Consider the following 14,744-nt stretch of genomic DNA (forward strand, 5'->3'; position numbering starts at 1 on the left):
ATAACCACCACCCTCGTCTCGTCATCCCATTCAATGTACGAACGAAAGACCATGAGACAAAAAAATACGTACTCGAGCGCCAAGCTACATCAAGCTCGAATGCATTGGTCGATTTCAATTTCGTTACTAGGAACTTGAACGAAAGGAATCCGAAAACGTGAACCAAAGTGGCTGTCTCCCCTCCCCCTGTCTGGAAGTCCTGTTGTGTGTCAGGTTGTGTGTTTTGTTCTGCGTGGTCTTGCGCTCAACAATTTTTCAACTTGTAACGCTCTCTATCGGCAGTAAAACCGATTACAAATACACGGAGGCCATCGGCTTATTATTTGTTTGATGTTTGTTTGACAGCCGCCATCTTCCAAGTCGACCGAGAGTGGCCAATAGAAAATGCTCTTTCTAGCAAACTCACGTTCGTTTGATGGTCAAGGTGTGACGTCAATGAATGTAGCTTGAAAACAAGTCTGCCCAGTTCCTGTTGTTTTCAACTTGTGTTTTCGGTAAATGAAATAAATGAATTAATAGTGTGTTATCACTTATCTACAATTTCATTACCAGTTAGTACTTATATTCAAATGTATAAAGTTCGGAATTGCCTTCGGTGTCTTACGAACGCGTTTATTTTAAACCAATACCACTAGTCAATCCAGATTTCTTTTATTGGCACCAAATGAAGACATATTTACGGTGTGCCAGTGATTCTCACTCTTTGTTTTTCAATTGCTCTTCTAATTGCAGTGCCCCTAAATTTTTTTCTTTCTAGCTTTTTCTCAGAACTCTCACAATGGTTGACAACTCGAAACTAGTCTGTGCCGTTCTGTTTCTATTCTTTGCTGCTTTTACCATGAAAGATGTATTTGTTAACTCTGCAGAGAAGGAAATTCCTGTTTCCAAAGTCAGTCTAGCAGCTAATAATGTAGGACCTTCGTTACAATTTTTGTACTGGTAAGTGGAGAAGTTCTCCCTCATTATTTCTTTTATTTTATTTTGGTAATTTTCCTAAATCCTGGGACTTTAGCACATCAGTGGTGATCCTGCAGATGTAAGTATCCTGGCTTAATGTATGTTCCTCTGCCCAGACTGGGGTCCTAAGATAGTGGTTATAACCTTATTTTTTCACCCGAAATGTTCAGAAAATATTTTCATTATCAAGATGAAGTGAATCTAAATTTCTGGAAACAAGATGCGTTCTCTGGAGGCAGCAGAGAAAAAAATGTTGCTGATTTTTCATGAATCACCTGATGACAAACTTTCATCATCTGGCTATCATGGCAGCTCAACCAGACATTGAGGTTATCTTAACGCTCAGCGGCCTTGCCAGAGACAAGAGACCCTCCACTGGCCTCCTAGCGACAGGCGGAAGCTTTTACTTTCGGGGTTTTAACAATTCCTTATGGACAATTATTAGCGAGCAACAGTCATCACCCTATTTTCGGCTGTTGACTTACCTACATGGTCGATGATGAGCTTCGGATGACGTCATGAGCCAAACAACTTTCCCAAACGTCGGCCATTTTCGGCTTGTTTGCAAAACGAAACTGCCAACACGTTGTTGAACATCAACCATGTAGGTAAGTCAACAGTAGAATGCTGAAGTCCCGAAAGTAAAAGCTTCCACCATGGCCAAGATACTAGTGGAGGGTCTCTTGTCTCTGGGCCTTGCCCAGCATCTTTGAAAAGCATCCAGTCCACTTTCAAATTTGGGGCTTCTAAGAGGTTCATTGATGGAACTGTTGGCTGTTGCCTTTCAAAGTTCGTCAGCCTGACAATATTTGAAGATGAACAATGTGTTCAGGACACATCACAGAGCAGATCTTGAAATTTTCAACGATTTTGTGCCGAAATGGTTGAGAAATTAAAGAATCAGTATCAGTTTGAGAGCCTCAGTCTGGCAGTGGGCTGGACACTAAAGGTGCTGGATGATTGCGTTGGCCGATGACCCGCCATAACAGTCATCGAGTAATTAGCGAGAGGTCAGCAAGTTTTTAGGAACAATCGTCAAACTCTTAACGGTACTCGTCAGGTAACCAACAGTTGACCTGACACCTCCGGAGAACGCATCTGTAGCAAAATTGAAACTTTGCTCACTGGAGGAAAAAACATTAAAAAATGTAGATTTTTGCTGAAGTAGGTTCTATTCTAATTTTACCCTTGATGTATTTGCCCTCATTAATTCATCTCTTTGTGTAAGCTGAAGTGCAGACATAGTCCTAATAGTATTCTGTTAACCTAAGGGCTTTTTTTTATCGAGTAATCGCCGGATATTTGTTGAGAAAAAATATAGGGTTTCCTAATAACAAACTGGACAAAAAAATTTGCGCTTCCAGGAAGTATTAATTTTGCTGAAAGTTATGCATTTTCCACAAATGCCTGCAAATAATCCTCACAACTCATAATTCCTCATATTCTGTGCATTTCATTAGATTCTTCACTATTCAGCAGCACTGCTTAATTTGTGTGTACTTTCACCCCAAAATTGTGTACGTAAGTTTGCTCCATTAGGGGCTGTCCATAAATTACGTCACCCATTTTTCCAACTTTTTGACTCACCTCACCCTCACCGTATCCAACCATCATCCTCATCCACTGCTAGACCCCTCCCTAAAAATTACGTCATCCTCAGCGTATAGTCTGCAGCGTCAAGAATATGATTAATTTATTTTATCAAGTATTAAATATAGGTTGTGTTTTTTTAAAAAGGGATGGAATGAAGGCTACAATATATTATTAGCTGAACAGTCAAACAATGCAAATTGTATTGCTTTGAGAAAAATTGGAATCATTTATAGAAAAAATTGTCAAAATTGAGTAAAACTGAACTACAAATTTTCAAAAATAAAATAAGAAATTAAATCACAAGGTAGTGTTTTCAGCCTTTTTGCCTTCAAGGAAGCTTAAATCATCGAGGGTTGACCCCCTCTTTCCCCCTCCCTGTCATCCACCGCCAGACCCCTGCCCCTCCCCCCTACTTGGGTGACGTAATTTATGGATGGCCTCTTATGACATCACACCCAAACATTACTTCTTTGCAAATGAAAATAGTATGGGTCTTGCAACAACAGCCGAACGATCAACCCAAAGACATCTGAAAACTGGCACCGATCATGTTTGATCCCGCTAACTAAGACTAACATGGAGAGTTTAAATAACTATCAATTTGCAATTATAAATATGGATCAAGGATCGCAAGAAATGAAATTTTGTTGCAATTTTCGTAGGTAAGCTCTGCCAGGAACTAAACTATGGGAACAGGTGATGAATAATGTTACCGACTTTACTGATCCGGTACTGTTGATGATTCAGCTTGAATCTGCTAAAAAAAGCTAAGCGTACTTTTGTTTCAGACTTTCCTTTAATCCCACCTACCCTAGACACTTTGAATTTCCTCAGTATTTAAAGTATTACAAGCTTATTTTTTTGTTTGAAAAATCTAGATTTTTTAATTTTCTTTCTTGCATGTGTTACAGCTATTCATGCGGCTATCGAAAAGCTTTCGATGAATACTCAACTATAATACAACAAAAATATCCGGAGATAAATGTTTATGGTGGCAACTATGAGCCCTCTAGTTTTCACATGTACCTAGCCAAAGCATTTGTAAGTACAAAAATTTTTCAGCAACTATCAGTAAATGTTAGCTATTACTTTCTCTTTTTTCATTAATTGAAAACATTTGTCTACTGCAAGTGCTTTGTAGTCTATCAATTTTCTTCATATTTTTCTAAGCAGAAGGAAAAAAAATTGTAAGTATCCAATATCAGAAAATTAATTTATAAAGCTGTCTAAAAGTTTCTGTCTCATGGAAAAATTCCGTATTAGCCAATCAGCACTTTATTGAAATTTTTGGTTTGCGCAAAAATGAAAAATCAAGGTAATAATCTCAAATCTTAGTCAATAGTTACCAACGGTAATTTTTGTTGCACAAATCGTGTTCTATGTGAAATTTTGATGAGATAATATATCATGTAGTGATAAAATTTGCTCCTTTTCTGGGGCTCAATTGGGCAGAATATTCTTGTGAATACTCAGAATCTGCAGTTAATAATTTTTCAAGGTCACCCATGATTCACGAGCTTCTCTTTCTCTCGCCTACTTAATTGTTTTTTATCTCTTCGTAACTTTCATTTTTTCTCTTTTCTCCAGGGCATAGGAAAAATTTTACTCATAATTTGCGTTCTTTGTAACGTGAATCCATTCAGTATTCTAATACCTCAATCAGTATGGCTTTGGTGTGTAAATAATAAAATCTACGCCTGTAATATGATATTTTTCCTGACCAATGTCATTGAAAGTAATTTAGTCTCTACCGGTGCATTCGAAATATTTTTAAATGGTAAGCTTTTTTTTCCAATTGTTATTCGTTCTGTTTCTGTATTTCTGTAAATGTGGTTTTTGGGAGTAGGGTATTCAAAATGAAGGAGTTGATAAGCAGTCTGTTTTCAGTATTTTGGATGGCATAATATATTCTTTTCCTATTAAATCTCTGTCAATCATCAACAGAGATCGTCCAGTGTAACAAGTTCATCGGGAAAAATTGGTTTTAACAAGAGAGCAGTGAGGATTAGTTTTTGAATCAATTTTCATAAGTCAAATTTATGTAAAACAACTGAAATTCTCAATTATGAGTCTGCTCTCAAAGTCCTTATAATTTCCTCATTTCATAATGCCGTAGCTGTACTGCGGCCTCCCAACAGATGCTTTCAGGGGAAAACAATGCTATGGCCCACATTAAATTGGTGTTCAAACAACAGAAACCTATTTTGACATGATTTTCAGCTGTATAGAAACGATGCTTCTTCAATGTTACCACTGAAACAATCAGATAAGGTTATTTTAAACAGTGTAAGCAATTATGTATCGGAACTTGTCAAGAACATTCCAAAATCGCTCAACTTGTGTCATCAGTATACTGCCGTGCTAGGGAAGAAAGCCGTATGAACCTTCAGGAGTTGCCAAATTTCCTTGGAAAAATCTTTAATTTTCAAGATCATTTGTGAAGATTTGTCTCCCAATTTCTCAGGTAATTTAGTCTGCAAGTTGAGCTAAGAAGTCTGAAAATTTCAAGAAAAAATACTGATAACTTTCTTCAAAAATGAATATTTTCCGAGGGGAAACTTGGCAACTCTCGAATGTTCATACGGCGTTCTTTCTTAGCACGGCAGTATAGATAACGAGCATGGTTCCAATAATAAAATTCTTAGGGATGCTCATCATTGATCTGAGATCTTGGAGTTTGGATTGTAGCCAAGTGCTAGAAATAATGTAAAATTTCTTTAAAAAACTTACATTTTATTAACAAATTTATACGGAAGCTTTTCGAAGCGAACGCTTCATCGTCAGGGTCACAAAATCAATATCATAAAGGCCATAATTTAAATTTCAAACAAGGTAACAGATTTCATTGAATGGTAACAAATGATAACAAGCTATCAGATCAAATCACTCTTAATGCTTCACGAAAAGCTTCGGTATAAATTTGTTAATAAAGTTTTTTAAAGAAATTTTACATTATTTCTAGCACTCGGCTACAATCCAAACTCCAATATATTCAGTGCTACTACCTTTAGACATTGCATTACAATGTTCGCTGATTTTGATCTGAGATCATTGTAAGTATAGATCTTCCAAGGCAATCTACTATGGTACCCAGACAAGCAAGCAGAGATACAGAGATTTGCTTGCCCACCTGCTTTTCAAATTAGCCTTCCCATTTTCAAATCCCCTTTTTTCTATTTTCAAAAAATTTGTGCACTTCACCTCAGTTTAGCAAAAAACTTGCAATTTTCGCCTCTATCATGTAAAAAATAAGCAATTTTTACTCTCTTTCATGGAGGCTTTTTCATTTTTAAAACCCTTTTCAGGGACCTCCCCATATTAGCATGCGATCAATTGTGACCATCCGGTCGCATGGTCTGGAAGTTTCTACTTCCTTCCAAGCAACCGTATCATTCTTGGAACATGCTTCTGTTCCTGTAATGATATCTCTCATCTAAAGTATGCGATGAACTTTTGTCAGCATAAATTGGCTAAAACGGCTAATCCTTGAAATCTCAAGTTTTAAATTGTTTAGCAAAAATCGCAAGCTGAAGGCCGATAAAAATCGGACTTAACTTTTTAGAGATGTCTTGCAAACACTTTACAATACTACTCCTGAGAACAAAACGATAACTCCTATAAGGACATAAGCTTTAGGGACGGCTCATAATTTAGTATGAGTAGGATGGAAAGGGACAACCCATTTAATAATTATGATGGATCGAACCGCACAACATCCTGAAGGGCTTTTAATATCAGTAAGGTTATTGATCTTTGTAACCTTTTGGCAGATGGGCCTGTCGCAAGCTTCTGCAGCAAAAATAAGGGTTGTTTCCATCAGTAAATGTCTTAAAAATCACGATAAGCGCCATTGGCAAAGTTTGAAATGCACTTCTAACTTCACGATCTGCATCAGAAATTTGCGGTTTTTTTACCTTCTCGCTTCCAAAACGATACTACGGCACAGGTAAACATTTCGTTAGAGGTGTTGTTCGATACAACCTCTGTGCACTAGGATACCATACAATATTCAACATGGCCGACACCAATCCGCCAAAACACATATGCCGACGAGATTCTAACCATTTGTTAGCAACCCAGCGTGTCTACATTCACGATTTCTTCGCGTTGATAAAGATCTGCTTTGATTGACCTTGTGCTCCTGACTGCGATTTGCGCGTGGAAGCCTCGGCTATGTTGGGTATTACTATTGCGAAAGGGTTGAATGGAACGACTCCTCCAACGAAATGTTCACCTGAGCCCTAGTATCGTTTTTGAAGCAGGAAGTTAAAAAATAAAGCAAATTTCTTATGTAGATTGTGAAGTTAGGAGTGCGTTGCAAACTTTGCCAATGGGCTCATCGTGATTTTTGAGACATTTAGGGATAGGCACAACTATTATTTTTGCTGTAGCAAAAGTTTGCAACAGTCCCATTGTCTGGGAATTCTCATGCTGATTTACAAGGCTCAAGCCTTTTCAACTTTCAAGGAGCCTCTGAAAAAGGAAGTCATTAATTTTCAGTCAGTCTTTGCAGCATATTTTGTAGAAAATGGTGGAGAACCTTACCTAATGGTTGTTCTGTCTTTTCTTTACCAGGTGTGATAATTGTATCAGTTGATGATTTTTCATCAGCACATATTGCTAGTTTTTCTCAAAAACTTTTTTTTTTCAAACCAGAAACATCAGTAACAAAATAAGCTTTCTCTTCATAATTTAATACATTTTAGCAAAATCACTAACACTTAGTCTAAACGATCCATGCATTGAACCGCAGTTTGTTTGTAATGTACAGAGAGTTGAGATTATTTCTTCAATATCAGAAATGTATTTTCCAAGTACCTATTTTGCGGTCAGTCAAATTTTTTCCTCTTGCTCCTGCCATTTTATTTTTTATTTTTATTTTTCTCTTTTTAGATATTCCGGTATGGTCAAAATTAGAAACAGGAAGAATACCTCAGCCTCCAGAATTATTCCAGATAATCGACTCACATCTGCAGTTCAAAGACACGGTTGAGTTCAAGGATAGCTTCCCTAAATAAGATGTTATTTTAAGTTAGATTGTTTTGTTTTGTTTTCCTTAATTGTGCTTAATTTTGCACTTAGGTATTAATCTTTCCTATTTTCTTACTTTTATCAAGCAGTTTTATACCATTTTCACTCGTTGCAAGTGGGAGCTGAAAAAATAGTCATCATTTACCTGTTTGCCTTTCTGGTCAATAAGGGGACTAAGAAAAGAACAATGTCTTCATTATTTTTTTCCATTAGCCACCTGTAAAAATGACATTTTTCAAATACCTGTCCCCAAAGTTGGGTCGGATATGCAGCAATTCATGGCAATTATTTTAATTGGTTGGTTACGGCATACAATTTTTTCCAATATCTACATCCAGCTGGATGTTGCCATTATTTTGCTGAAAATACAGTGTATTACTTTTCTTCCTCCATGGCCTTTGTTGTATAGTAAAACTATTAAAAAATTGAGGGTTCTGCAATGACATTTCCAACTATCCAATGAATCACTGATGCAATTTTGGATCATTAAAGTGATTTGTCCTGTTTTCTGGCATGCAATTTATTGTGTTAATTAAATTCAAAATCTTGGCAGATTTCGAATTTTTAACTAATAAAGGACGGCAGCTCCAGGGCATGAGCCTGAAGAATCATTCTCAACCAAAAAACCGTTGAATTTCAGAGAAATGAAAGCCTGACTCATTTGGAAAAAACCTTTTATTCAATGTAGGAGTTAATTACTCTATCGAATGCGAGGTTGTTTTCCGAAAAAAATCCCGCTTTCATTCCTCTAAATTTTGCCAATTTTTTGGTTGAGAATGATTTTTTAGACTCACACGCAGGGGTTTTCATCCCTTTTTTGGCTAAATATTAAAAATCTGCCAAGAGTCATTACTTTATTGATGCAATATATCGCATGGCCCATGCCAGTTCGATTGCGCTGAAAACCGGGATGAATCACCTTAAAATCTCATATTATTCAACGAAGAAATTTAAATAGGTGTGATCGCCTTAAATAGCTCAGTGCATAGTTTCATTTTCATCAAGGTCTCTCTTGTGTAATTTATATTTGCTCATTTTTACCTTGTCATTTCTTCGTAAGTAATGAGATTCTTGTTTATTGTTGTTATTATGATACTTTGCAGCTGGCTTCTTCTCTGTTTTGGAATTTTGCTCTGTTCAACCCTTTGAAATCTTGACTTCTCAATTTATCAGAAAGTCATGCTTATTTAGATCTTTCAAAAATTTGCCACCTGCTGCCCCCCCCCCCCCCCCCCCCCGCTTTGAGCGTTCTGTTTTTTTATTATCTTTGTGATCATTCATCTTTGTTTTTATATTGTAATATAATTACTGAAAGTTCATTCACTCACACTGTGTTGGATCATGAAAAAATCCTACTCAGTCATGAGCCGCATTGATTTTTTTTTGGTGATGGTAGAGTAGGATCTATTTCCTTGTAAAAGTTTCCATTCTTTCTGATGCAACTAGAAATTAAATAAGTCATTTTCAGAAAGACTTTAAGCGTCAAGATTAAAATTCAAGAAAAACACGCAAAAAAATTTCAAATAGACCCGTTCCAAATCTCATAGCTCCACAATTTTATAACATTTTATTGGTCAAGCTTATTCATACTTATCCTTAGATTTGAAACGGGTTGATTAATACAGTTTTTACTTTTTTTTTTGCATTTTTATTTCTGGTGCTTGAGTTTCTTTGAGAATGGCTAATTCAAGTGTTGAAGAAATGAGTTTTTTGTAGAACTTTTAGTTATTTATTATATTTTTGTTTGTTTGTTTTGTTAATGGTACATAAGTATCCAGGAGGTTCTGGTTTTAATTTAGAGAAAATAAATGTAACAAAACTCTACTTTTGATGTTTTAAGCTATTTGTATTAAAGGTTTATTCGGGAAAATAAGTAAATAAACACTTACTTGGTTAGGCCTGTCTGTCTGAAATGAAAGTGAAATAAAATTAAAAATTTTATTGAAATTCTTTCACCCGGATTAAAGTACTGATCTAACTTGAAAAAAGAAGAGTTATGAGGTGTTATCAGTTTTCTAATCTTAGTAGCTTAGTCTTTATCTATTTTGAATCTTTGACAATGCATTTTTGGTAGCATTTTTTTGCCTTTATCTTTTTGTAATAAGATGAGTAATTACAACTCTCTTTTTAAATATGCACTTAAAGCATTCCATGTACTTATTAGAATTGAAAAAAAATTCCCCAGCGATGAAGTCAGCATACAAGTGGGCCGTTCAGGCAGTGAGTTTTCCTATCAATGTTTCAGCGCAGTAATGCCAGAAAAATGTCATACACATTCTTTGAAAGTTAAAAATTCCAGCTCTCTGTCAATGTAATATTCTTTAACTTTTGAGAAATCAAAAGCAGAAACTGTCGTTGAATGGCTACAATGTAGGCTTGTAGGCATGAGCCTTACAACCGTATTTTTAAGGCTCTCTTATTCAGATTATTTTCTGAGGAAATTAGGGAAACTGTATTTTTGAGCAACCCTCGCATCAGCAGCAATCTGGTTTTTAATCTCTAAATTGGACAGCTAATTGTTATGATCTGACGGTATGACAAAAATGCCTTAGTATGTGTGTGAATGTGATGGTTTGACAACATTGTAAGATGTTATTGGCAGTCTCTTTGATATACATAGGGTGTTCAAAAAGTTTTGCACACTTCCGGGTTTTGAGCGAACAAAAGCAGCTATCGATTTGCGGTTTGTGTGTGCTTAAAGTAGACGCAATTACCAATAAAACAAGACCAAGAACAACTCTCTAGCTTAAAAAATGACAGAGATACAGGGTTTTGAAAATGACTTGTAGCGTGACCCCCTCCAGGATTTTTAGCACCAAATATGTTTGTCAAGAAAAAAAAATTAAATGAGAATTGAGTGTTTTTATTGAAAAAACTTACATAATCTTACGGAAATTGACGAATTCCAAGCTTCTACATCCGATGACACGGCTGACCATACATTTGGCTGTTTTTCGAAGTATTTTCCACCACTTTGAACACAAAGCTTCAGCGGTTCTGCCCACTTCACAAAGATAGTTTTTTCAAAGTCTTCTTGGCGGAGGGTTTTGAAGAATTTTTGAACAGCGGTTTTGATCTCGGCTGTGGAATGGCTCTTTCCTGAGTTAAGACATTTCTGAGAGGCACACGGTTTGATTCCATAGCCAAGATCAAAACCGTTGTTCAAAAATTCTTCAAAACCCTCCGCCAAGAAGACTTTGAAAAGACGATCTTTGTGAAGTGGGCAGAACCGCTGAAGCTTTGTGTTCAAAGTGGTGGAAAATACTTCGAAAAACAGCCAAATGTATGGTCAGCCGTGTCATCGGATGTAGAAGCTTGGAATTCGTCAATTTCCGTAAGATTATGTAAGTTTTTTCAATAAAAACACTCAATTCTCATTTAACTTTTTTTTCTTGACAAACATATTTGGTGCTAAAAATCCTGGAGGGGGTCACGCTACAAGTCATTTTCAAAACCCTGTATCTCTGTCATTTTTTAATCTAGAGAGTTGCTCTTGGTCTTGTTTTATTGGTAATTGCGTCTAAGCACACACAAACCGCAAATCGATAGCTGCTTTTGTTCGCTCAAAACCCGGAAGTGTGCAAAACTTTTTGAACACCCTATGTAATATTGAGTACTCTAAGTACTGTTGCAATGTAGGCTCAACATCATTTTATCTCCATTTGAGTAAATTTTTCCTAGTTTCATTTGCTGTACTTTCAGTAACTACATCATCACATTGGGCTATTAAGATTGTACATAACGGCATCATAACATTGAGATATCATGAATGCCTCACGGTATTATCAAATTTAACTAATACACACAGCGATGGGATTTGTTCTATTATCATACCAGTACCTTGCTATTAGTATTCTACTTTCTTAATCTCTCTATATTCAATTCCCATCATATTAAATCACGAGGAAAATTAAAAAATGATTCCACTTTAAATCCTATATGTGTGAATGTCGTACAATACATTGACTGATTTTGTGTTATCGTGTAAATTAATTTTTTAATTTTGTAACTTGATGTTAGTGTTAACAGAAATATTTTTAGACAGAAAAGTGAGGATATCATGATTTTTACATTTTATTCATCGTTCCTCCAAACTTTTTCTGCTTTTCACTGCTTATCAATTATACATAAAAGAGAAATACTTGTGCCCCGCTCTGTAGAATTTAAAATGCTTGCCTTCATTGTAAGTTTTCCAAGTAAAACTGGTCAACTATTGTCCATGACACTAAAAGTGGTGGCTGAGAAGCGGAGTTAGCGACTGGCATGGGGTATTCTCTGAGGATTGAAACGCAGGTATATTAGCACATCTGAAGGACCCGGGCTTGCCAAAGCGAGTCAACCCTCATACAGTAGATTGAGCCGTGTATCTGCCTTATTCCGAGATGTAGACTTTAACAGCAGAAATAGATTGCTGGACAGAGGAAGAAATTAAGCTTCGTACCTCTCAGTTGCTCATCAAAATTTTTTGTGGAATACAGTTGGCACATTGAACATTTTAAAATTCAGTGCATAAGTAAAGAATAATAGTGTGGAAAATTAGCATTTTCTGTTCTCGGCAATTCTAAGTTCCCACTCGCTAAAAAACTAAAGTGCCCTTGAGTGAAACTGATCACAAAATTAACGTCAGGGTGCTTTGCAATAAATTAATTTATTCAGTGTTCTGAAATCTTATCAGCAATTTTCAAAATACTCATAATCAATTCTTTCCAGTTATTTCTGTCTGTCCTCTATAAGTCTGTTTTAATGGTTAATCGGACCCACTCTGATGCTGATCTTTTCGCAATCAGGAAGACTGAATTTAATGATTCTAAACACCGAACGCTAGTTTCTTATTCACAACTTTACTTTGTTTTTTTTGTACCTTTTCCTTGTAAAATTTTTACGAAGAAATATCCTGTGGCCCTTTAATCCTTGCTCTTGCCAGTGTTCATCGACTGAAAATTGTCATTGGAATGATTTAAATTAAATATTGTTGCATGAAGCATCACAAAAGGCGTGATAAAATTATTTCACTTTCAGCATGCCAATTTTTTTTATAGTTTTCTCTGTGGTAAAACTGAAAAAAAAGAAACTGACCGAGATCAAGATCATACTGTTCAAGATCAAAGCACAAAAATGCAGTGCTGTCTCTAGATGGGTGGAGAAATATGTTTAAAACAATCCGTATGTGTGTCTAGTCCTACAAACTAATTTTAAGTTAATGTGTCTATCAATAAACCCAAAATAAATAATGAGCAAAAAATTAATGTAAGGAGAATATTTAAGTAAAGAAAAAAATCTGCATCAGAAAAAATAAAATAAAAAGTCTGAACTCTGTTTTCATGCTCTTATGTCTTTGTTGCACCTTATAGCATCCCTATGTTTGTTATTTCAGTCTGTCCTAAATGCCTCACTTGATTTTGCTCTCTTCCTCTCTCCATTTGAACTGCGTTAAGTAGAAAGAAACCAAGCCACATCAGTTATTGCCAAATTTAATTCGGCAATTAAATTTTTTACATGAAAACGATTGTGCGAATTTTTGTTCAAATTTTAGTGAATTTTCTGCATAGTAAGAAGCAAATTCCTTAAAATTTTCAAAGGAATCTGCACAAACGTTCTCTTGTAAAAAATTAAATTGCCCAGTTGCATTTGTCAGTAGCTGATGTGACTTGGTTTCTTTCTACTAAAGGCAGTCTATTTATCTTATATCCATGGTGGACAACAGGATTTTACTTTTATAATCCATAATAGCAACCCGAATTGATTCTAGAAGATTACTTAATACGCCAAGACATTGAACACATGAGCACAAGTTATTGAGATAATATATTATTCGTTTGTCGTTGGATAAAACTTTTTGTACTGGCTTGCCCCTTTTATTTTCTTTTTAAAAAAATAATGGCTGTTTCAGGCTTGCGCCCATTTTAAAAACGAGAAAATGACATTAAAATGTTATCAGGACTTTTGGTCACAACTGCGGGAATTGAGAGGAAAATTACCTACTGCAATCGTTACAGGAAATCTTAGTCACGTTTAAGTTTCATTTTTTTCTGTTTTAAAACCTGACGATGGCCGTAGTTTTTAAAAAGGGAAAGAAAAGTCTAAAGTACAATCAGTAAGTAAAAGTTTTATACTTTCAGAAATCAATGAAAGCCAATGAAATTAAAACTCACTATTATAAATCAATCGAGTCATTGGTGCATTAAGTGTAGATCAACCAAAAATCACTGAATTCACATGACTTTTTCTCTTTATCTAAACTGTCCAGTACCAGTTTCACCGGGATTGATTCAGCCTTGAACTAAACAATTTTTGGCACAATTGTTTTCTTATGAGAGCCCTGGACAGCCTGACTGTAACAAGGAATCAAGGCTCAACCTATCTTGGTCCACATCGACGGTGAAAGTCGGCAATCACATAACTCGTTTGCGGTGTCTGAAAATCTCCGCCTCTACGTCATTTTTTTAAAGGAGAACAAATTGATATTATTTCTTGAAGTTTTTGCAGAATTTTCTTCGCATTGAGAAGAAAAATCATGACAGTTTTAAAGAATTGCCGTTGAGTAGTTTTCCATTTAAAAAATAAAGTATGACAGGAAGTCTGCGACGTCGCAAACCGAGTTATGTGATTGCCGACTTTCACCGTCGACATATTATTTTGTAGTCTATCTCTCTCGCACCCATCGATCAGTCACGGCTCTGTGTCGGCTCCTCGAAGGGACACCAAGTGCTCACACACAGTCTCAAAAATACTGGTTCAGGCTCGTCTCTCTGCGAGGGTGGTAGTTCGAATTCGTGACGGCCAAACGAACTTATCGATCATAAACGAGAGCCCCGGAAAGAACGGCGGTAATCGAGGAGCTACGCTCAACATATGGTGCGCTTTTATGATCGAATTTATGGAATGATTTCCGTAAACTACTTGGGTGGGGGTCCAAATTTCGGAAAAAACAGGTGGGGGATCAGGATCACCGAAAACAAGGGGGGTCACAAAAAACAAGGGTGTCCACTTTGCGAAGAGCTAGAATCGTGTGCGGTCTCCCAGTCTATTTTCTGTCTCCTCCGCACACTTTTCAAAGACTCACACGGTGAGTGGCGACCACCAAAAGGGCAACCGAGGGTCAAACCGATCTTGGAGGGTCGCGGGCCAACGTGATTTATGACTCCTTTGACGGAAAGATGCCA

At 36.3% G+C, this 14,744-nt stretch overlaps 1 protein-coding gene and 1 long non-coding RNA gene across 2 annotated transcripts; one reads left to right on the plus strand and one right to left on the minus strand.

The window, feature by feature from the left end:
* The first annotated feature begins 448 nt into the window (after nt 1–448).
* Nucleotides 449–12,899, plus strand: SelT (selenoprotein T). The gene is made up of 4 exons (XM_019048798.2): nt 449–939; nt 3,462–3,591; nt 4,138–4,327; nt 7,444–12,899. The coding sequence occupies exons 1-4, from the start codon at nt 779–781 to the stop codon at nt 7,566–7,568; spliced, it is 606 nt and encodes a 201-aa protein (XP_018904343.1). The 5' UTR covers nt 449–778; the 3' UTR covers nt 7,569–12,899.
* Nucleotides 4,431–9,593, minus strand: LOC109035235 (uncharacterized). Its single transcript, XR_011900695.1, has 4 exons — nt 9,471–9,593; nt 8,910–9,023; nt 7,727–7,798; nt 4,431–4,803 (listed from the first exon to the last, which is right to left on the minus strand). It is a non-coding gene; the product is annotated as an uncharacterized lncRNA (long non-coding RNA).
* Nucleotides 12,900–14,744: the final 1,845 nt, after the last annotated feature.

The sequence above is a fragment of the Bemisia tabaci genome, chromosome 1 (assembly GCF_918797505.1).
Source record: "Bemisia tabaci chromosome 1, PGI_BMITA_v3".
NCBI classification, from domain to species: Eukaryota; Metazoa; Arthropoda; class Insecta; order Hemiptera; family Aleyrodidae; genus Bemisia; species Bemisia tabaci.